Raw genomic sequence first — 24,788 nt, 5'->3', positions numbered from 1 at the left:
CTCTTTTTCCTCTACCTTAGTCTCGATTTTTGTGGGATCTTTACATAATACTATGCAGAACAAGATTTCCTTAAATCCTTGCCCACAAAATGAAAATAAGCCTTTCCACTTTATTACTCAGAGGCTCAAGGCTAGAAAAATGAGATAATTCCATCATGAATACAACATACTTTTTTACCTATCAAAAAAAAAAAAAAAAATACAAAATACTTTTAGTTGGACCTGGTGACTCACTTGCCATTTTCATATAATTATGGGTCTAGGCCTAGCATGGGCAACCGTCCACCTATCTGGTATAGTCAAGTCCACGTTATTAATCACATGGCTGCCTAGCTATCTTGCCTAATTTGTAATAATTATTATTATTATTATTATTTTGATAAGTACAATTAGGGAATGAAAAATTTACTCTAAATTTTTCCATTAGATTATTAACCAACAAGCAACAAGCTGAATTTGCTCCCGCTCTAAATCATTCAATAAGATGGTTACAAGCGATGATGGCTCAACTTCCCGCACGCTTTTTGAACATTAAAATGAAAAAGGAAAAGGACAACCATTTGACCAGATACACATACCCGAACTTGAATTCGTGTATGGAGTTTTATAAGTGTATCTTTGGCCAAACTCTCTAGCATCTAAATTTAGAGAAAACAAATTTGCAATCAGAACTATATCACCTATGAATTAAATCTAGGCAAGATTGAAATTATTATATTTGAGTGGCTATCAATCCTCTTTGAGAGGCCCATAATAAAGGAATGACTAAATAAGAAACACGTTACCAATTGCAGTGGTAAAGCCCGTCCGTTCTATAGGCCGCATTTCCTAAAAAATTTGGCACCATTAAAGCGCATCAGGCTTGACTGGGTACCAGTAATTTGACAAGCTTGTGCAAGGGAGACCCTTCTCACCTATCTCATCATACTACAAAACAAAAGACAGAATGCTTAAAAACAATACCCATAAGCACCAGTACAAATTGAGTTAAAAATTTTACATAAATAAATAAGATAGAAAGAAAGGCATCATTAGAAGATACATATAAATGTAGCAGGTAAAGGCACCTGTTACTGTGAGGTTGATAAATTGTAGTCTGGAAAGAGATCCCTAGTTGGTTAGCTGGGGTTCTTCATACTAATTTAACTCAATTTACCTCAATAAAAGTTCTCTAATATTTGATCAACTCCCCGGAGCCAGAGGTGTGGCCCCTCAAAAACATACTATAGCAACCAAAAAAAAAAAAAAAATGGTCCAGCTTTTGAAATAATCACAAGAATCACATTGTTGCCTCTCAAAAATTTTGCAACATTTACCATTACCACCAGAATAGAAATAAGATTAGAGGAAATAATAGACACATCCATGAATGCCTCAAGTTACAATTCTAGGAACCATCGGGCAAGCCAATAGTTCAAATGAAGTACCATAGCACAATGAAGGAGAGGGTTCCTCAAACCTCTATGAGAATTGAAAAGGTCAAGACAGACACAGGCCTTTGATCAAAGTACCTTGGAAAAATGAGGGTACAGAGTGCCTCGTTAATATTTAAGTGCATAGTGCTTGCTCAAGTGCCTCATCCGAATGTTAAGTCTGACACATGGCCCTAGCCTTCAATATTTTTCTTGAGCTTATCCTGCAATTTCATCTTATAAGCAAACCTTTTAGTCCAACTGTGTAACACAAGACAAGCTTCTCATATATTACAATGCCTCCTTCAGATGAAAGGTCCTGGCTATGTCCCTAGCAATGTCATACTCATTGAGCTCAACCAGCATCTTCTTCAATCGCCGGGCAAGCCCACTCGTCTCACTCTCAGTAATACCAATCACATGCCTTTTCTCCAGGGTCTTTCCAAGTAGCAGCAAATAATCAACCAGTGCTTGCAATTTGTGGCTGGATATTTAAATTAATAAAAAGAAGAAAAATAAAAAAGGTTAGGAACCTTAGCATGCAGCCTTCAATGATATTGAACAGTAATATATTACCTATCAAAAAAATTCAAACTTTCTTTTTAAAGATGATATTAAAAAAACAAATAACAGCCAACGTATAATTAATTATAAACATCTGTTCTAGATCCTATGGTCAGAAAGGTTCACTTTGTGTTTTTTTATAAGATATCTTGTTAATTCACATAATAACCATTTTGGCTTTCAGTAGCACTCTCCCAGGATGTAACTACAAGTAGTGGTGTCAATGTTTAACACAACCTGTGTACACAACACGAACACAACACAGGTTAGGGATGGACCTTTTTTGGGTCATAAATGGGTCAACCCGAAAATGACATGATAAGAAATGTGTCATAAGCAGGTCAACCCGCAAGTGACACATTTGACACATCAATTTATTCATGTCAACCTGAAATAATCCATTTAACACAACCTGTTTAACTCATATAACAAATAAATATTCATTTTATTTTAGATTTGTCAAATACCTTTGTATCCAACTTATATTTTAAACTTTAAAATATAAAAAAAATAAAAAAGAAGAAGACAAACTATGTTATATTTTTTATACTTATCATTTGGCAAGTTCTTTGAATATTATATTATTGTTGAAGTATGTTATTTTGTATATGGGTCAAGTGTATGCACTTATTTTGATGTAAAGTACTTATTTCTAGATGGATGTATATTTTTGTTGAACTATGTTATTTTGAATTTAGGTTGAAGTGTAGGCACTTTTTTTTTTTTTTGATAAGTAGTGTATGCACTTCTCTTTAGATGTAAAGAACTTATTTCTAGATGGATGATACTACATTGTGAACTTAATATTTATTAAGTAATTTGATGTTATTTAGAACTTTTGGACGATGTGTTTCATGCATTTGATGTTAATATTAACTTCCAAATTGTATGCTAGGAATTTTGATGTTATGAATTTGTATTAAATTCTATGAAGCATAGGTGCGTTTCCAGATTCAGGTGCGGGTGCAGGTACGGGACTTGGCAATTTTTGAAAAAGTAGGGTGCGGGTGCGGGTGCGGTGGGATGCGGCAATTAAAAAATTATTAAAAATATTTTTATTTATATTTCTATATATTGCTACGCATACTTTTTAACATTATATAAACATATACCAAATTTAAAAGCAATAGTAGATAATAATTAAACATGATGTTCATAAATTAAATACAACCCACAAGTTTGAAAAATGATGAGAATTGTATTGCAACAACCACGTATATTCGTTATACAAGCTTCTCACTGAATCGGTCGGATTCGGCAAGACGATACGATCTGATTCAACCCGAATCAGCACGAATCGACACGAATCAGCACAAGTCGGCGTGAATTGGCCCGGTTCGGCACGCCTGGAAACAGAAAAAAAAAAAAATATATATATATATATATATATATATATATATCCAACGCGTGGGCAGTGCGTCGCCCACCGCACCCCATGTCGGACGCCGGTGTGGCACTCCTGTAGCCGCGTCGGTGCTTTCCTGATTATTTCTTGTTTATTAAATTTATAACAATATTAATCCGGTGTTCTTTTGAAGCAGGTTAAATGGATTGAATTTGTGTCAACCCAACCTGTTTAATATTAAGCGGGTTGAAATGAGTCGTGTCGCATTTATGTCAACCCAACATGACCCGTTTATTAACCGTGTGAAGTGGGTCGTGTCAACCCACTTCATTAACCGGTCATGTTAGGATTGAAGTGTTATAACACGATTATTAAATGAATCAGGTTTGAGTTGAGCTATTTAGCCGAATACTCCTATCTCGACACGACACGTTAACCCAAATTGACACCCCTAACTGCAAGAGGCTACCTCAATAGAGGTTAGGAATGAAAGGCACAATAGAGGATAGGAATGAAAGGCATAATTGATTGGACGCCCAAGAAAACCAAGGCTGATCCAATCATGGGTTGTAGGCTTGAAAGGCAGATCATGCAACAAGCCTTTTATTTTGTTACTTAATACTTTGTTACTCAACTAAGACGACGTTATCAAAAGACAACTGAAAAGTAATTGAACCACAAATCAGGCCGGAAGGCCCGAGATTGTCTATTGGGTCGTTGGAGGTCAAAGACCTGGCTACCTTTTTTTGATAGGTAACGTAAAATTTTATTAAAAAGTAGAGCCAACCCAAGTACATTGAGAATATACTATAGGGGCAAAAATCAAGAACAAAAATTACAAAGATCAAGTAAAACTGGAAGGGATTAACAAAAAAAAGATGGCAAAACCAAAATCAATGAAGGTGAATTCGAAAGAAAAAAGACTTAATGTCAATTGTCAAGCATAGACCGTTCACATCCCTTGAAGCTTCTAGCATTCCATTCTTGCCAAATACACCACATCAAGCATCCAAATAGCTATATATTGCAATGTAGACTGAATTTACCCTGCCAAGACTTGAACAACTCGATAACCCTATGCAGCATAACCCAATGAATTCCAAACAAGCAAAACACCAAAGACCACAACTAATATGCTAAAGGGCAATGAAGACCTTGCTACTTGGTGGATCAAATTGTATGGGCTGAGGTCTCAGCAATCTCTGGGCGGCAGCAACTATATGATGGAGCAGAGACCACAACACAAGGTCATTGATTTTTTTTAAAATTTTGTTTAGGTGTTGGCAGTGGAAGGATTTAGGTTGTTTGATCTATGAAACACTAGCAGCTGGACTTTGCTAATGACACAGTATGGACCCTGAATGTTGTGTTGGAAACACCATAAAGTACCAGTTGAGCTCCAAAGCTCTAGGCAAATTATAAAAATAACATCAACTTTATAAAATTAAATAAAATACTAATAACCATAGTAATAAGACCAAAAATAAAATCCAAATGACCAGTCATAAAAATATAATTGACTTCAAAATTAAATAAAACTAAATCAACAAAACAATTTTCTTGGTGCTCCTTGCATAAAAAGTAACATGTGGAGATCACTCCCAAGGGTAATTTAAAGGCAAGATGAGAATAATTGTATGTACCTGCGTTCACCTGAGATATTTGGACCTGCCCATACATTAGATAGAGATGCAACGATCCTTTCAGTTCTTGTGATTGCATCATGAACATTTGTTGTAATGCTTCGTACATGAGGTAGAACTTTACCAAACAAAAGCTCGTCAAGAACAAGCTTCTCCAGAACAGGCAAAGCAAGGATTTCCTTCCACAAGCAGATATTTCTCATCAAACGAACGGACCTTCCAAATCGATATGCTGCTACTCGTGCAGCATTTGGCACAGCCTTCAATACAAGTGGGCTCCATGTTGGGACCTACGAATTGGAAGTGATGGTAGATTCAATATCAAGAGCATTAAAAGTGAACATATCATGGTTTCTTGAATTTACAATCAAAATTAGAAAAGAAAAAACCATATTAATAAAGAGTTTTATAGTTGATAAGTTATACCGTTAGATTAGCAACAGCATCAGCTAGACGAGTGCGAACAGCTACTAATAAATCTGAAAGAGCCTCACTGGAAGCTGGAACATAATTTGTAACCAAGTTTGTGGCATTAACTGCATTCTTCGTCTCTTGTGTACTGAGCATGTCCCAGCAGTGGGCAATTTCGTGATGCAAAATTGGGAGTGCTACCTTTTCCACCAGTTCAGGGACAAGGTTAGCATCAGCATCATCAGATCCAAAATCACTTCCATCATTTGGCACACCATAATTGAATAACAATGAATGCCTGAAGAAGCAAAGAAACACTGAATATAAACAACAGACTGAAGAAAACAAGTACTCTTATAATACAAATCTGTGTGTGATGTGTTAATTGGATGGGAAAAGTTACAAGTGGCTTAAGCCTCAAGCAAGTTTAATCCAGCCAGAAAGGTGAATCCTTCTGAACAGAGGACGAAAAAAAAAAAAAAAAGAGGTACTTTTAAACTAGCGCTGGAGCTGTTAGTCAAATACCATTTCATATCAAAAAAATCTACATCCTCATGGAGTGGGTCCCACTTCAACAGCTCCAGTCTCACGTATGGAGAAAAGATTTCAGGAACACTTAATGCCATGTAAGCATCATGGTAGCTTGCTGAATAATCTCTCTTCCACTTTTCAAATTTTTCTTTAACCACTGAAAGTTGAGAATATTCCTCAGCAGCATCACTGAAAATTTTGTCAGCAATCTGGATCAACGACTTTTGACGATGCTCGAATAATTGAAGCTCGCTGTCACTCTCATCAGAGCTTAACTCACCTTCTATTCGTTGATTTGAACTGTCCAATTCCATCGATGATATTCTCTTAGAATCAAACCTAGCTTTCCGGCGGTCAGCCCTCTTTGTCATGTCCATATGCTTCTTCCGGTTCATATCTCTACCAAACTCATCTAACTTTACCGATTGATTTGTTTGCTCTCTTACAGCAGCAGATGCTGCCTGTGCTGCACTAGTGGCTGCTGCAACCATTTCAGCACTACTACCTTTTTTACTGAAAACAGATGTTGCTGCATTCACAGCTGCTTCTACCTCCATTTCATCATCATTTTCAGCAGCCCGCCTTTCCAAATTAGCTGAAGCACGTTCTTCATGAATTTTCTGCATCTGCTCTTCAAGTTCCTCTATGTAGGGAGCTTTATACTGAAAGTAAAGGGTAACAGCACACTCATAAACACAGATAAAAAGGCAGGACCTTGCTCATAGGCTTAGAAAATTTTAAAAGTAAAAAAGATATGGAGAGGATGAGGGTGAGAGAAAATGATTATGATGATAACAAGAGAACCCATATCACAGTTCTACTAATACCTCTGAAGCACATTGGTTAGAAAGATAAAATGCAAAGACAGTGAGCATGCATGAAGCCTTTAACCAAAGTGTTTATTGACAGGTCATAAATTTTTTATTGAGAAAGAAAAGGGGTGCAACACAAGGACTTCCTAAGAGGTCGCCATCCTAAAACTAATATATATATATATATATATATATATTCATTCATTAAGAAACCAAACCAAGCACATGAAATCATGGAGGCAACTCTTAGAATAAGAACTATCATGGGAAACAGTCTCTAGTTTATATGCATTTAATCTTCTACCTGGTTCTCAGACAACCTGGAGGATGTATCCCAGAGCTTTTTACCCTACCATCATAAGTGGTCAGGAATGAGACTTCTTTTCTTTTCTTTTTTAATATGTGAAGAATGAGAATTCTTCTGACCTTTTGGAGAAGCTAAATATGGTTTGCTTGCAAGTGTAATATTCCTCGGTGTTGTGTCTCTTTGTATGGGAAAGTGGAAAGGGACTAACCTGAAAGGGCTGCTATGACGAAACCTGTAAGGCAATTCATGACAGATTCAGAGGACCTAGTCCCTGGATTATCCACTCATATTAGGACCAAACAATGTAGGCAAACTTGTAAAGGAATTGGGGAAATTAAAATTCAATATGAACATAGTACAGGATGCTGGGCTGTCAAGAGCCAAAACATACACAGTTGAATATAAATGAAAAGAAGATCTTGGAACAAATTTATCCAGTATGAAGTAGAAGATGGTTTGATTAGAAGTGGATGGGATTTATTCTCAAAATTTATGCAATATGACGTAGAAGATGGTTTGATTTTGGCATGATCAATGGGTGGAGACGTGCCATTGAAAAGTTGCCTAGTCAAAAAATTTCCATATTGAAGCTGACAGAAATGCAACAGGGCCACAGGAAAATTATCTGGAATTTTCTTCTAGATGTGTAACTTGGACACCTAGGTTCCCTAGGTCAGTGAAAGATCTGGAGTTTATGATTTTTTTTGTCCCAGGATATGTTGTACAAGGCTAAAGTTCTAAAGGAAGAAGACGTTAGGATGATATGGGAACCTTCTAATTCAAAGGAGTACACAGTCAGTTAAAGTGTGTTGAGGAAAGCAGACAACAACTTTTTCTTTCCTTGATATAAGGCAGGTGAAAGCACTGCCTAGAGTTGCAATGTTCACTTTCCTTTTTCTTTTTTTTCTTTTTCTTTTTTTTTTGTGTTGCTTACGACAAGTGGGGGAGGGAAAATTCAAAGCAAGGATATCCTCATAGGGAGAATTGGGCAATGCCCTTGAGCTATAGACAGATGTTGTATGTGCAAAACCAATGGCGAGTCTATGAATCATTTACTCCTTCATTGCTCCATAGCAAGAAATCTGTGGTCATTCATCTTGTCTCTTTTGTGTCAAGTGGGTTGTGCTTAAACTGTGGTTAAATTGTTGACCAATCAGAAAAGTCAGTTGGGGAAACATATGATTGCTATGATTTGGAATGCTGTGCCATCAACTCTCTTTTTTTATAAAAAGTAAAGTAATGTTATTGATCAAAAAGAAAAAAAAAAAAAAACCAAAGAACACCGGGGTGTGCTTGGGGAGCAGTACAATCAAACTTTCAAATTACAATGCTCAAGCATATCTACTAAATTAGGACAGGGAATAGGTTTAAAAGTAACACTCCACTCAAGTAGATATGAAAAAAAGAGATTTAATCCCAAGAATAGGCCGTCCACATCCCTAAAAGCATCTCGCATTACATTCCAAAGACACCACATAATGCAATGCGGCACAACCCTCAAAAAATCTATATTTTTGTATCTACAAAAGGAACATTGCTAAGCTTCTAGCAAATCAAGGACCCTCTCAGGCATAACCCAAAGAAGACCAAACAAACTCCACACCATTGCCCATAACTCATATGCTACTCGCTCTGTTTACACATGTAGCACTAATCAACAATAATAATACCTCTCTTACATAAATTATCAGAATACAAAAGCTTCCCTAAGGAGTAAGGTGGCAGCACACGAGAAGAATGTGTTGGAAAATCTAGTTTTGTATCTCATACAAAACACACAGTCAAGCAACAAACATGGATCTATTTCATTCATGATTGATAACATGCACTAGGTAAATTTTAGAATTTAAGAACAAGATAGCGACCTTGGTGTGCAGAAATTCAAAACAAAAGATTAGAAGTACTTGGGAACACTTTTAATCATCACTCCAATTCCACTTTACGCCCAAGAAATGTGGTCTCAATTAGTTTCCAAGGGAGAATTATCGAGTAGCTTCATTCACGCATACACACAATTTCACAATGATGTCTCTCTTTTTCTTTTTCTCTTATAAAAAATTCTGTATGTTTCTCCCTTTATAACTAACTGATTATCTAATTGTGTTGGCTTATTGGACCTTTCCAATTGGGTTTTAGTGTGTAGCTTGGAGTGGGACCAAAAGGGACCAATAAGACACTAGCTCCAATGGGCCTTAGGTTTTTCTGTCAATTCTTGACAAGTCCAAAGTTACTATTAATTATATTTAATATCACTATATAAATATAATTGCACTCTAGACCTTATTAATAAATTATATCTCAAGACTTTATTAAACATGCAACCCCTTCATAAAATATTCGTAGTAATACAAAGTCATGAATATAGACTACCACTTTGAAGATTACTACATCTTAATCCTTGAGTACCCAGTTTAATCCTTGAAGTTATTCATCATATATTTATGAAATCCAATACTTTAGTAACTCCTTACTAAAGTGGTTAGGCCTAACACCCTGAATGATGTAGAACACAATTTACTGTTTAATTATTGTAATTTATTATTTTTGGTATTTTTATGTAAAAACGTTATTTTATATTTAGGTGATTTATTTCCTTGTTTTTAGGTGCATTTAATGCTTTTTAAGTCAAATTTGATTCATGATATGGTAAGATATCAATTAGGAGTTATTATAGAATATATTTTCTTGTCTGTCAAGTTTTGTGGAGCCCTTAAATAGGTCATTAAGTCTATAAACGTTTTTCATAGATTATTGAATAAAAATCAGAAAAGATGAGGCTTTGCTCTTCTTTTGGTTCTTCAAGAACTATGAACTTATCAGGGATTCTTCCTTGTGGCGTTCAAACTTTATACCTTCGGTTCGTGATTCATTATAATCATTGGGTCAAGGTCAAACTTATACCTTTGGTTCGCGTTTCGATTATAAACGTTGGGTCAGGGTTTCTATCAAAAATCTGAATTTTAGCTTTCTTGGGCCAATATTCCAATATTGTTTGTTGGGTCTCAAAACGTGTCGATTGAGGTTCGCATCACTGAATAACCAAACCCATTAAACTTATCTCAAGGGAATATTTTATATCTCCAGGGAATATTTTATATCTCCGTTAAGAGATTATGAATTTCATCTTAAGAATATATGTTCCATCAACACTAAATATGGCTACTCAACATACTAAAATTTTGATCGTGACTTTAGATCTCACTCCTGATATATCAAAGTAACCTACACCTCATGATCAGGTCCATTATTCTCTTAGGTTTAAGAGTTCATGCAAATAGAAGCCGTGAGATTTATTATTCATTTGACAGTCGTTAGGAGAGTAATAAATCTTACAACGGTCCAGTTTAATATGTCTTAACTTTTAAAACATATCAACATATCAACTAAAAGTCTCCACTTCCATAATCAAGACAAATAATCTTTAGTTGATACGTTATAGTCTTCGCAGATAAAATGTCCAATTTCATCACTGACTACGAACTATAAATTCTGAGTTTACAAAGAATTTGTGACTTATATCTTCAATGACTAAATCACATAAATCACATACTATGCATCTCATGGACTATATGATAATGTCCAAATATTCATGTTACCATTATTAAAACAACTTTATTAATCATAACATTAAGTCATACATAATGTCATATATAATATCATACAATAGGATTTAAGGGCACACACATCCTAACAGAACGCTACTCTAGGTGGAACCTTCTTTTGCCACACCATCTCCAAGGGAAAGAGAAAGGGAAAGGGAAAGGTAGTACCCACACACCTTAAATCCCCGACTCTTGGCTGGACTCCAATAGAGTTTATGAAGACCCTCACCTTGTAGATTAAACCCTTAAAAGCAGACAAACACTTCAACTCTTAATCTTGGACGGGTCTATATAACTTTGGGAAGGCCTCTTTAAGTCGACAATCACCGAACCACAAATCTTGCCAAAAGTAGCACCATTGCCCACATCGAATTGATTAAACCAGAAAAAATTCAACCACTCCTATGTATGGGTTTCCAAAGAATTAAATCATAAGGGCCCAAACCCCCTTTTGTACAACCACCACCCCACTCACTCCCGTACTTCACCTCCATGATCCTCCTCCAGAGATAGTCTCTCTCAGTTCCATATCTCCACAACCATTTCCCTAGCAATCTTGATTGAATATTCTCAGTTTCTGAACACCCAATCCTCCATAGGGCAACAATTCACAGATCTAGGCCCAATTAACAAGATGGAATTTAGGCTCCTCACCAATCCACTACATGAGAAGTCCCTTCGGAGTTTCTCTATATGGTTAGCCACCTCCACAAGGATAGGAAAGAGAGAGGAAGTGAGCAAACTCAGAAGAGTGCTTTTAATCAAAGCTACCTTACCCTTCTTTGATAGACACAATGACACTGGACAATCAATAGATAAAAATAAAAGAACAAGAAAATTGCATCAAAGCTAATCTTAGGCATCAGCACCTAGGGCGTTAGGAATCAAACACCCAACTATTGGAAAATATCCAATCTAAATTTCATTAATCACATCTATTCCTAAAATACAAGTAAACCAGACTCTTATATAGAGCTAGAGATTCCAAGAAATAGATGAAAACTAATCCTAACTTAATTCAAATATTAATCCCTATCTAATCTCAAATCTAATCCCTATCTAAATGAAAATCTAAAATTATCCAATTTCCTAGAGATAAATACAACAATATGAAAATGTAAATTCTAAAATAATTTTGGTTTTGCTCCTGCATTATACTCCCCTGGTTGGAGAAAACTCGACCTTGAGTTTTAAAGCGTTGAAGGATAAAAAATCTGGCACATAACACTTGCTGTAGTTGAGAACTTGTCTTTGGGAGCATTGAAAATAGATAAACCTTGTATTCCACCTCATGCAACTCTTTTGGAATCACAACCTCAATTAGTGGAATTAGCATGTCAACAATTTTGACCTCATCAAGTTGTGGATATTCATGCACCGTGGAGGATTCTTCAAGTATAGAAGCTTCTTGCTGTTTAGGCTCTATAGTAGACTCTGGATGCTTGAAGGTTGAGACTTTGATTGACACTTGCACTTCATTGTCAACATTAAGCTTTGGTGGTACTTGATTTCCCTTCATTTGAGTTGCCAAGTCTTTAACAGTTTTCATTAGATTTCCTAAGTCTTGGCGTATGGAAGATACTTCATGAGTGAGCTTTGCATTATTGCACAACCTCATACTCGTTCTTTGATCTTGTAAATTTCCATGAGAAGGTTGTTGTAGTTCCTTGTGAAAATACTGTGGGAAATATTCAATACAAAGATCTTTTTTCATTCTTTCTCAAGTAATTTGAGACCAATGGCATCTAAAGTGAAGGCTCTCATAATGATTCCAGTACTCTAAAGCTCTACCAGCAACTCTTGTTTTGGCGTACTACATCTTTTGTTTGTCATTTGATAAATGCACTTGTGCAAAAAATTGTTCCACCTCAGATATCCAAAATTTGAAAATCCATGGGTCATGATTTTTATATCCATAAAAAATAGGTGGTTGGGGTACTACCATGGGTCTCTTCAAATAATAAGCTTTGGCAAAGAATTTAAAAAAGAACCTGGATTGCTAAATTTGCTGCTTAGACTCCAACCTGTGCTTCAGAGGCTGTGGTTTGGGCTTCCATTATTTTTGGGATGGTGGCAGGATGGTTTTGGCTGTTGTATGACTTGATTTCAGGCAGATGGGTTACTGTGGTTTAATGGTAAACACAAAATTTTTTATTTTTTAAAATTGGATCTGTTTTGCTCTGATACCAAATTTAGGTAACTTGGAATCAGCACCAAGCTAAACTTAGGCATCAGCACCTAAGGCATAGGAATTAACACCCAACTATTGGAAAATATCCAATCTGAATTTCATTAATCATGCCTATTCCTAAAATACAAATAAACCAGACTCTTATATAGAGCTAGAGATTACAAGAAATAAAGAGAGAAAAGATAACAAATAACGAAAACTAATCCTAACTAAACTCAAATATTAATACCTATCTAATCCCTATCCGAATAAAAGTTTACAATTATCCAATTTCCTATCAGATAAATACAAAAATATGGAAATGTAAATTCTAAAATATTTTGGTTTTGCTCCTGCATTACATAACCGCTTCCATCCCACTAATATTTGCTCCAACTTCACAAGAATAGGATTCCAGATCCCAAGTATTTCATCCAAAGCTAGGACTGTAGACATCCTAGCAAAGCCACTAATTCCCCCATGTTAGCCACATCCCCAACTAGTAACAACTCTAACTTGCCCAAATTAATCTTCAGCCCAAACACCGCATCTTGGCTACTTGGCTAGGAAAAGCATCACATTCCAAGATGTGTTATCTGCAAAAGCAAATGAAAACAGAGAAGCCTGAAAGTTTCCCTGCAAAGACAGCTCCATCTAACAAATGACTCAATGCCTTCATAACAATAGCATATAACAGCGAGGATAAAGGATCACCTTGTCGCAGTCCCCTAGAGTTCCTAAAGAAATCTTTAGGGCTACCATTAATCAAAATGGAAAACCTTACTGTGAATAAACAGAACATGATTAACTTCTTCCATTTCTTTGGGTCAAATGCTTTCTCTACATCCAATTTACATAGAACCCCTGAAATCCCTACCTTCAGTCCACTATCAAAGCACTCATTTGTAATTAAAACTATGACCAGAATATGCCTATCTAACACGCGTTTCTTACCCTAGTAGCCAAGACCTTGCAAATAATTTTGGAAACACCACCCACTAGGCTAATCTATATATTTATATATATATATATATATAAAACCGAAGCTTCTGCTCGCATCACAATTTTCCACGTCAGCACAACACAATATTTATAAAATTAAAAATTTAATTAAAAACACTATTTTCAAAACCTAATACTTATCTTCTTTTTTTTTTTTTTTTGAAACCTAATACTTATCTCTCTTCACGCTGCCCCTCATTTGTTTCTCTCTGGCTTAAACGCAGATCTCTTTTTCTTTTTTTTGGGGAAACCTAATACTTATCTCTCTCCTCACGCTGCCCCTCATTCGTTTCTCTTTGGCTTAAACGCAAAGCATCCCTCTTCTCTCAGTCTGGCTCTCTCTGTTCATAGCCTTTGCTAGCTCATAGTCTTGACCTCTAAAGCTTGGTACATTTTTGTAATCCTATTTGGTTCTGGAAACCATGTTGATTTCATATGATTTTGTTCGTCTCTCTTCATATTCAAGTCAAGCTATTTTGTAGATTATGAAAATTACAAAAACGATTGCTTACAGTTTTGGGTCTTATGGAATTACTAATTTTCTGCTCCAATTTTGTTTTAGGCCCGATTGTTTTATTATGGTTTTGCAGCAATTTAATTTTGATTTTTTGTTTGCTCTGTAATGAATATGAGTTGTTCATTTTGTTATGCATGTTTAATTTTTGGTTTTTTTTGGGTTCAATGTTATGGTTTTTTTGGTTCTCTGCCATTTGATTTGTTTTAATTTTTTGATATCTTAGGTTTTATTTTAAACAAAAAACTTGGGTCTTCTTCGTTAAGAAAAGCACTTTGTGTTTGCGTAGACCAACAGTCCCAAAGCAAAGTAAAGACTGAGAGACACAGTGAGAGAGAGAATCCAAAGCACTGAAAGTTGTGATTATATATGCTTTGATATTTGTTATTTTTCTTTAAAGAGTATAACTCAAGGGGATTATTCAGTTTGCGTAATTTGAAAGATGAGGTTTTTGATTGGTTGCTGAGAAAATGGAGGATTAAGTGAAGGAATGATGAGGGAAATTGGAATTTATTTTTGGTTCAATTGGGAACTGATTGAATGAGCAAAGCTTGAGTTTTTGGTTTTGTTAAAAACTAAATAGTAAAAATGTGTGAAAAGGTTATTAATTTGATGCTTCATTTGTTGCTGGAATTGTACTGGAAAAAAAATAAATGTGAACAATATTAAGGCTTTTACTATTGTTCTTATTTTAAATTTTATGCTTGGTAAGCTTATCAATTATCACGTTTAAACTTATGCTTATCCCTTCAAAGTATTTGCAATGTAAAAATTTGCTTTCAATGTCACTCCACCTTTTTTTTTGGGATCAAACTAAATAGTAAAAAATGTGTGGAAAGGTTATTAATTTGATGCTTCATTTGTTGCTGGAATTGTACTGGAAAATAAATAAATGTGAACAATATTAAGGCTTTTACTATTGTTCTTATTTTAAATTTTGTTCTATTTAAGCTTATCACTTATCACGTTTAAACTTATGCTTATCCCTTCAAAGTATTTGCAACGTAAAAATTTGCTTTCAATGTTACTCCACCTTTGTTTTTTTGGATCATCTTATTCTTATCCCACCTATTACCAAAATAAATTTAACAAAATAACTTTAAATTTTTTATAACAATCCAATCTATCCAATTTTAAAGAATACTGTATTAGATAAGTTCAACCCAAACACAAAGTTTGGATTAATACATAACTCTCTCTTTTCTTATCTAATAAAGAAATTTAAAATCACTATTCTATATAAAACCAATCACAGAGTTTAGATTAATATATAACTCTTGCTTTTCTTTTCTTATCTAATAAAGAAATTTAACTCAACTAATAAAGATTTTTTTTTTGACTGAAATGATAGAACTAATAAAGAAATTTAAACTAATTACGTTCTACTAATAACTGCTAAACCAAAAAAATATATATTCAGTATAAAACTATCATTGTTATAAATTATTCCCTTTACATATTAGTAACTTAATAATACTTATTTTACAGGTCCTACTCTCATCTTTATTAGATAATAAAGATTGTGCCCAAATCTGTGTTTGAAGCTATGACTTATGAGCTATTGGAATGTAGGTAATAATGTTTTCATTACCATAAAGCTACCAAGGTGTGGCCTTTATGTGTTATGTGGAATATCCTACATTTGTAATCAAAGAACATGTTTTTTGTTTTTTTTTTTAACTATTTGTAATAGTTATTTAACTGATTATCCCATGCATCGCACGGGTTAGCGACTAGTAGGTCCAAAATCTCTAACATCCACAGCATCAACTTTTTTAGGAATAACAGCAAGGAAAGAAGCATTAAGGCTCTTCTCAAAATCAGCTTGGTTATAAAAAATATTGAAGAGCTCCATAATATAAGATTTCAGTGTGTCCCAACAAGACTAAAAGAAAGCCATCGAGAAACCATCCAGGCTTGCAGCCTTATTAGCATTACAACCTTTTACACTCCAAACACTTCCTCCTTTTCAAAAGGTCTGTACAACCAAGTAGATTCCTCCTCAGATTTCCTAGAGAATTCCAACTCATCCCCTCCATTCTCAAAATACAGATGTTTATAGAACAAAGAGATGCACTCAGCTATGGCTACCGGGTCCAATAACAACTCATCATCCTCCATTAGATTATCCATATTAAACCTTCTAGAAGCGTTTGCAGTTTTACGAAAAAATTTAGTGTTTCTATCTCCCTCCCTCAGCCAAAGAGCTCTAGACTTCTACCTCCAACAAATTTCTTCTAAAAGAGTAGACTTTTCAAGTCGCTTAGAAGCCAATCCTTCTCCGACTTCTCCTCATCCAATAGGGGAAGAGTTTCTTCAACAGAATCTAACTAACCAAGGCCCTTCCAAAGCTTGTACCTCTCCTCAAACATTGCCAAATTCATCCTCATTCCATTTCTTTAGGTCTATCTTCAGAGCTTTCAATTTGTTTGCGAGACAAAAGCTTGGGGTCCTTGCAATTGATAGGACTCCGACCAAGATTGCACTATCTCCACAAAGCCCTGTAACTTCAGCCACATCTTCTCAAATCTAAATGGTCTACTACCCCTCTGGAAGGTTCCCCCCTCTAAAAGAATGGGTAAATGGTCTGAGAGTAACCTAGGCATTCGGCTATGCCATCAACTCTTATGTGGTGTATTTGGTGGGAATGGAATTCCAATACATTTGAAGGATGTGAACTTTCACTGCAAGACATCTAACATCAAGCTCTTATTTCTTAGAATGTTATGAATGGACAGGTACTAATGCTTTACTTTTCTTCTATGTTGGATATTGTTAGGCTGTTAAGCTCTAGATGTTAGTGTGCTTTTGTTTTCTCATGTATACCTCTAATATCCTAGGTGGGCAAATCTTGTTGCCCTCTTTAATACATGTTTACTACTTATCCCACCCCCCCCCCCTTCCCCACCCTACCTCAGAGTCACCACCATTCCCACCTCTGCTCCCCTTTATACCACCCTCATTCAACCAGCCACCTCCTCACTTTCCTAGTTTCTTCCCAACACAATTTCCATCACTTTTTGGCTTTTTTCCATATCATCTTTTTTGTCCACCTTCTTCTTCACCGACCATCCCACCCCCATCTAACCTGCCTTTACAACCATCGTTAGTGCCTAGATCAACCATCGTTAGTGCAAGCTCAAAGGCCTCAACATCACAACCAAATATTGAAGAGGAAGATATTGATTCTGATGAGACCAAGGAAGAGAATGTTGATGGTTATAAATCTGGTTCAAGTGGCTTTGAAAGTGATGGAAACTTGAGTGAAGAGTCTGATGATGACCTTTAGATTAAAACTAACAACCACGTTCAGGCTATTAACCTATTAGAATGTTCAATCTTCAAATGCTTTTGTTTTGTCATGGACAGTCATGAAGTTCAACGTTTTGTTTAGGAGTTTTCTTCTTTCTAATATGAAGTTATGAACAATATTTTGGTTTATTATTCAGACTTAATTGATATTTGATAATTATCTAGACTTAGTTGACTGTTGATATTTGGATGGAGACTAATTTTTTAGTTTGGATTCAAACCCAAAAACTGGTTTAATAGACCAGCTCCTATCCATTAGGAATGGAGTCAGATTTGTTTATATAATATTCTTATACATCAAATACATTAGATTGGAACCCTATATGTAAAATAACAATATTTTGAAGTTGGCGCCTCGCTTCACTCAGGCTAGCGCCTTTTTGGCGCCTCATCGCCTCAGGCGATACAAGGCCTTAGCGCCTTAAGGGCGCCTTTTGCTTTTGACTACCATGATTCTTATACACCAAATACATTAGATTGGAACCTTATATAAAAAATAACTATATTTAGAATTTGGTGCCTCGCTTCACTCGGGCTATCACCTTTTTGGGGCCTCATCGCCTCAGGCGATACAAGGCCTTGGCACCTTAAGGGCGCCTTTAACTACCTTGAGTTGGACATAGAAAAAGCCTATGATAATGTGAATTGGGATGCCTTATTCTATTTGTTGACTAGGATGGGTTTTGGGGTGAAGTGGAAGGGGTGGATTTTTTTTTTTTTTTGATAAGTAAGATGTTTATTAATATCAAAAATGTAACACCCTAGTACACAGGGAGTGTACAAGGGTTAAACAGTCAAGAACAAAAATTACAAGAATCTAAGAAATCAAGAAATGATAAAAATGTTTGGTTCTGGAAAGCAGTCAACCAATCTCTAAGGGAAGTGGAAGGGGTGGATTAAGGCTTGCATTACTACTGTTTGTTTCTCTGTTCTTGAGAATTGATCCCCAACAGGGTTTTTTTGGAAGTTCTCCTTGTTTGAGACAAGGTGATCCGTTATCCCCTCTTCTTTTCCTTTTGATTATGGAAGTATTAAGTCGGATTCTGAAGAAAACTGAGGAGAGTGGTATTCTTCGCGGTTTTCATGTGGGACCAGTTAACTCCATTGGGGTACGCATATCACATTTTTTGTTTGTGGATGATACCATTTTGTTCTATGATGCTTCTAGAGAACAATTGTTGTTCATTAGGCTGGCTTTGTCTTGTTTTCAAGCTTTTACTAGTTTGAAAGTAAATGTGGGGAAGAGTGAGATTGTCCCGATTGGGGAGGTTAATAATATAGGTGTTTTGGCTAACACACTCCGATGCAGGGTGGGTAGCCTGCCTATGAAATATTTGGGAATGTCGTTGGGTACTCCGTTTAAGACAGCACCCATTTGGAATCCTATTTTGGAGAAGATGGAGAAGAAACTTTCAGGTTGGAAGCGTCTTCATTTGTCTAAGGGTAGTAGACTTACTCTGTAGAAGAGTACCCCTTCTAGTCTTCATACGTAATCTATCCTTATTTACCATCCCTATAGTTGTGGGTGATAGGTTGGAACGTACTCAGAGGAATTTTTTATGGGGGTCTTCAGAGGAGTATTTCAAATATTCTTTGGTGGCTTGGGAGAAGGTGTGCTCACCTTTAGAGATGGGTGGTTTGGGGATTAGGAAGTTAGTGCATTTCAATCAAGCCCTATCAGGAAAATGGTTATGGAGGTTTGCATAATAACGAACCCATCTCTAGCGGAGGGTTGTTGCCACTAAATATGGAGAGGGTCAAGGGGGGTGGAATACTAAAGTATGCAAAAGGGCCCACGGGTGTGGTCTATGGCGTGGTATTAATGAAGGTTGGGAGAGATTCTCCAAACATTTGGCTCTAGAGATGGGTGATGGCTCTCGCATTCTTTTTTGGCATGATAGGTGGGTTGGGGATATCTCACTTAAAATGCCCTATCCTCATTTATATGCATGTTCAAATGACAATGAAACTTGCATTTCTAATGTTTTGTATTATCAGGAGGGTGGAAATGATAGAATTTGGAATTTGAGATTTTTATAGGGCCTTTCATGATAGGGAATTACAAGTTGCATTCTCTTTTTTTGATTTCATTCAATCTCGAATTCCTAGGGGTGTTAGGTGAATAGTTCCCATTGGTGTCTTAATGGAAATGGTAAGTTTGATATTTGGTCCAATTACAATAACATTCAAGGTGCTTCTATCCCTAGTTTCCCTTGGAAGGGTATTTGGAAAGTTAAAGGTTCCTAAAAGAGTAGCTTTATTCATGTGGATAGTAGTTCATAGTTGTATCATGTTATGATCCTAGCGTCTCACATGGATTAAGTATAAGCTTAACCATGTGTTTTTAAGCTCTTGAGCATCCTCTCCTTGCAAGCCAGTTTTCAAAAGAGAGTTCTATCCATGAGTTTGTAACATTTGGTATCAAAATCAACCACCGCCTCGATTAATCGGGCAAAGCTCATTGAGTATGAGATAAAATGAGTTGCAGCTTTGTAGTTGGATCCCGGAATGGGTGACCTAAATTGCAAATTAAAATAACTTATAGGTGAGTAGAGCCACCAAAAGAAAAAGGGCTACAATCAGGTCAGTGTCGCTAAAGTAAGCTGTCGTGGACGTCATCTACGAAGCGTTGTGGTCTGTTATGATCCCAGTGTCCCTCATGGATTAAGTATAAGTTTTACCATGTGTTTATAAGCTCTTGGGCACTCTCTCCTTGCAAGCCAGTTTTCAAGGGTGAGTTCTACACATAAGTTTGTAAAAAATCCTTACCTTGGATAATTTGATGCTTTGGGGTCCCTCTTTGGAGAATTGGTATTGTATGTGCTGCTGTAAAGAGGAATCTGTGAATCATCTTCTCCTCCATTGTCCTGGAGTTCACTCATTGTGGGTGCATACATTTCAAGTATTCAAGATCCAATAGGTCATGCCAGGTTCTATGGAAAGTTTGGTGTTTTGTTGGAGTTATTGGTTGGGAAAATTTAATTCAGACATATGGAATATAATTCCTGGCTGTTTGATGTGGATTGTTTGAATGGAAAGAAATCGGCGCTCTTTTGAGGCTAAAGAGAAATCGTTTATTCAGTTACAAGCTCTATGCCAAAGAACTCTTTTTGATTGGTCTAGGTGCTGGGATTCTTCGAATTGTTTTTCCATCATTGAGTTTCTTTCTTCTCTTAGAATTGTCCCATAAGTTGCTTTTTCTATCTCTCTTGTTGTTTGTTGCTTTTTCTTGTGTTCACCATCATGAACACCTTGCATTTGCTTTATTCATTTTTTCTCCTTCATTAATATTATTCTTATTACTTATCAAAAAAATGTTTATTAATTATATTTAAAAAATAAAAATAAAAAAATTTGTTATCATGTACAAGGCAAAGAAAAGAAGTTGAGCACACAGGTATTCTGGACAGAATTTGATAAATTCATACCTGCAAAAAGTCACATATGACTGAAACAAATTGGCGAAGCTTTTGCATAAAAATGAACTTATCATTGGCAATAGACAGGGACTTTCCAAAAGCAGTAATATTCGCATATGAGGCAGACAAATCTTCATCAGTCTTTATCAATGAAGACATGGTTCTGCCATGAGATTCCTTATTAAAGAAACAAACAAAAAGAAAGTAAGTTTAAAGTATGGAGATATATGCATAGACTAAAAGCATAGAACATTGTTAATATATATGTCATTTCAACACTTCGTTTCATACCCATGGACAATTTTGCACAAAAAAAGGAGGAAAATACACATGTATGGTCCAAGGTTAACCATCTTCCATTATGCAACAAACAAGTTACTTCAAATAAAAAATGAAGACACCATTCAAGCAATATTTGAAGGCCAAGACAAGAGCTTTGTAGCTCAATTGACACCTCCTAGTGTATCCAACAAACGCATCCAATGTTCAAACCCACCATCTCCCAACTATTGAGGTCTTCACCTCTATCTAAGCGAACCTGGATAAAGACAAGTCTGTTCCAATGCTTGGTTTTCTTTTTCTTTCAAAGTCTCATTATATAGTGGGTGCTATTAGCATGCATCAATATAACCAAACCCATGGCACCAACCACCAACAAAAACTCTCCAGCCATCTTTGAACATAATAGAGATTAGTACAGCAGTTTCCTAGCTATTTATGACCTAATGACAGCCACAAATGAATGGCTACAATTTGGTTTTGTAAGTTACACATGCATCTAATGGGTCTTAAACCCATGACCAAACTCTCCACCCCATTCTTAGTTACCTCAAAGTTCATTCACTTTTTGTCTAATGGTTGGCACCAAGAACCTTGCAGCTCAATTGATTGGCACCTTAAGGTATCTTAATGAAACATCTAGGGTTCAAATATCCCCACCCCCCAACAATCGAATTATTAAAAATAAAATAAAAACAAAAAAACAAACTTTTTTGTCTAATGAGATGAAGATGTTTATTTCCAATAGCATTTCCATTTTCCATTCACCTACACAGCTAGAGCTTCCAATGCCTCTCTTCAACCTATAATAGGTTACAAAACTGCAACAGCACCTCGTTGCTGCTTCTAACTGCCAGAAACTTCAAAATGGCAACTAATTCAACAATGCATAACTAATGTATATGCATGATGATTACAGAAATTTCTGAAAATTATTAGGTGTTGATTGTAAAGAATTAGATTTATGGAGTTATTTTTTTCACTTCAATAAATTCACTTATCTACAGGCTGAGATGAAAAGAATACTTCTTAAATGTTAAAGAAATTCTACTATGTTAATTTGCTTCATCTTTTTCCAACGGAAATATGTATTTTGCATCTAACCAGTTCTTTCTTCTTAAGGTTATACTCTTAAACTTATATATTCTACAATATTTTTCCTTCTCAAAGGCACTCATATGCGAAAAACTCATAAATAAGAAACCGATTTTATCAGACAACAACAATAGGCCACTCATGACCAATTATTATCAAACTTACTAGCTCCGATGTTTTAGCATACAGCACAAAAAGAAAATACTATAAGAACATAATATATTACTACATACATAAACAATTCTCAGGTTCAATTTGGCAATGAGACAAGTATTCCATACCTTGAGCCTCTTCACATTCTCCAGCAAAGCTTTTTTAGCAATCTCAGCTTGCTTTGGTATCGACATCATGGCATCCAAACCTTGTGAGGCTCCAACTGCCCCACCTATACTTGGCACTCCTGACACACTCGTCGCCGCAGGATAAACAAACTTCTGCTGCTGCTGCGCACTGTGAACAACAGGAACAACACTAGTAGCAGTCACAACAGCCACTCTACCCGTCCCATCATCCATTCTCTTCCCTAAACCCTTCCGAAACTGCTCTTCCTCCCATATCTTCTCTTCCTCATCCTCATCCACTCCCTCATCCTCAGCGATATCCTTCTTCCCAAAATTCACATCAATTCCACTCTCATCCACATCTTCAAACACGCCCTTCTTCATTGTAACCATCTCAGTCTTCTTCTCCCCAAACATTGCAATTCGGCCACGAAACTCTGGCTCCTCATCGCTCAACCCTTCAGCCTCACCATGATTGCTACCTCCATCCAATGAGATATAATCAGGCGCAGCGGCACGCGATTGCCGTAACCGCTCCCTCTTGGCACGAATAGCATTGATAGTAGCTTGATCAGGAAACGACGACGAGTCCCTCGTAGGTTTTCCAATCCCTAACGAAGCCAATTTCGCCTCAGTATCCTCAGCATTACGCCTATCTTCTTCTTCGTCGTCCAATTCTTGTTCAGAGGAGGGTTTGACGAGGCCTTTGAGGACTACGATGGGCTCAGAGGCCGGACGAGAAGGCGCAAGTGTTCGAGTGTTTTTCTGGAGTTCTAAGAGGGCTTCTTTGGTGTAAGTGCCGGCTTGGGGTTGAACATTGGAGGAGGTTGTTGTGGCGGTCGCCGATTGGCGGTCTCTGAGAGAAGTGATTTTATGTTTGGTTGTTGGGCGAGAAGAGGAGTTACTAGTGGTTTTCTTGGAGGTGGCGACGGAGGCGTCTTCGTCATCTGCGAAGCTGAGGAGTTTTTTTGGTTTAGGTTTGGCGGAACGGCCAGTCGTTGTAGTGAAGGAGGAGGGGAGATTGGCGTCGTCGTTTTGGTTGTCGTCGTTATCGTTTCCGGCGCGGCGGCGGAAGTTCTTGGCTCTGTTGCTGCTGCTCATGGTGGTGAAGATTCACTGCAAATAAAAATTTTGACTTAATAATAGTTCTTGAACTCGGAGTCCGAACTGAGTATAAGAGCGAACCCCTAGGAGATAGAAAATCACAAAATTGTTTACCTGTAGCTGTAATGGAGTCAAAACCCTAAATTAAAGACTGAAGATAGATAATCCCTACAAACCCCTGATTTGCCAGAATGTATATACCATTATATACATACATACAGACACACAGACAGACAGAGGGTATATCTGCATATAGACTGTAGAGTGACCGGAACGGAACGGAACGGAGAGAGTGTCGGAATTTTTTTTTTTTTTTTTTTTTTGTGGTTTATAAAAATCACAGAAAAGAAGGATGATGATACAGATACAGGCGCGTTTTTTCTTTTCCCTCGTACTAGTCCTAGTCGTAGAGACGAGAGAGTTCGAGTGGTTGGTTTGCAAATTGCAATTTTGCATGGATGCTCGGTCCTCAAACAAGGCCCAATCCGACACAACCCAACTCGAATTAGAGTTTCAATTCAACTGAAACTCAATCATACCCATTCTCCAACAAAGGCCCAACACGAAATCCTAAACCCCAAATGCTCATTTAAGCCCACGCATTGAAACTACACTGACACAATCCGTCTAAGAGGTATAAAATTATGCCAAACTAGCATTATGCTCGTGCGATGCATGGCCTAATTAAAATTTATATGTAAATTATTTTTTTTAATAATTTACTTAAAATAAATAATAAAAAATAAATGAATATTTTACTTTTAAGTTACATAATGAATATATGTTGTGTGAAACTAAGTTATCGTAAAATGCATATATATATATATATATATATATATATATTGATGGAGAACTAAAAATCTAACCAACTCCAACTCGTCCATAGGAGACGTCCAGAGAAGAAGAGGTGTTCCACACAAGAAGGTCGTCCATGTATGGACGGCCATAAGGTTGTCCATAAACGACCGTCCGTGAAAAGGTCATC

General features: G+C 36.4%; 1 protein-coding gene across 2 annotated transcripts; it reads right to left on the bottom strand.

Moving 5' to 3' along the window:
- Positions 1–433: 433 nt before the first annotated feature.
- On the bottom strand, positions 434–24,153 carry LOC142605645 (transcriptional repressor ILP1). 2 transcript variants are annotated; one of them, XR_012839094.1, is made up of 8 exons: positions 23,918–24,153; positions 22,700–23,815; positions 21,054–21,221; positions 5,901–6,568; positions 5,391–5,673; positions 4,965–5,254; positions 1,512–1,896; positions 434–927 (listed from the first exon to the last, which is right to left on the bottom strand). XR_012839094.1 is itself a non-coding variant. In XM_075777079.1 (7 exons), the coding sequence occupies exons 2-7, from the start codon at positions 23,798–23,800 to the stop codon at positions 1,704–1,706; spliced, it is 2,703 nt and encodes a 900-aa protein (XP_075633194.1). In that variant the 5' UTR covers positions 23,801–23,815; positions 23,918–24,153; the 3' UTR covers positions 1,142–1,703. The 2 variants fall into 2 exon arrangements, 1 of the variants encoding a protein (XP_075633194.1); XM_075777079.1 differs by lacking the exon at positions 434–927 and having other exon boundaries at positions 1,142–1,896.
- Between the last annotated feature and the right edge of the window lie 635 nt (positions 24,154–24,788).

This window comes from Castanea sativa, chromosome 8 (genome assembly GCF_040712315.1).
Source record: "Castanea sativa cultivar Marrone di Chiusa Pesio chromosome 8, ASM4071231v1".
NCBI lineage: Eukaryota > Viridiplantae > Streptophyta > Magnoliopsida > Fagales > Fagaceae > Castanea > Castanea sativa.
The sequence above is the reverse complement of the archived record's forward strand: the minus strand, read 5'-3'. Positions and strand labels throughout refer to the sequence as shown.

Excerpts from the sequence above, each read along its gene's own strand:
- LOC142605645 (XM_075777079.1), bottom strand. The coding sequence starts at position 23,800 with ATGAGCAGCAGCAACAGAGCCAAGAACTTCCGCCGCCGCGCCGGAAAC. Across the intron at positions 5,255-5,390 it reads ATGCTGTTGCTAATCTAACG|GTCCCAACATGGAGCCCACT; the intron begins GTATAACTTATC and ends TCCAATTCGTAG. Across the intron at positions 1,897-4,964 it reads AATATCTCAGGTGAACGCAG|CCACAAATTGCAAGCACTGG; the intron begins GTACATACAATT and ends TTAAATATCCAG.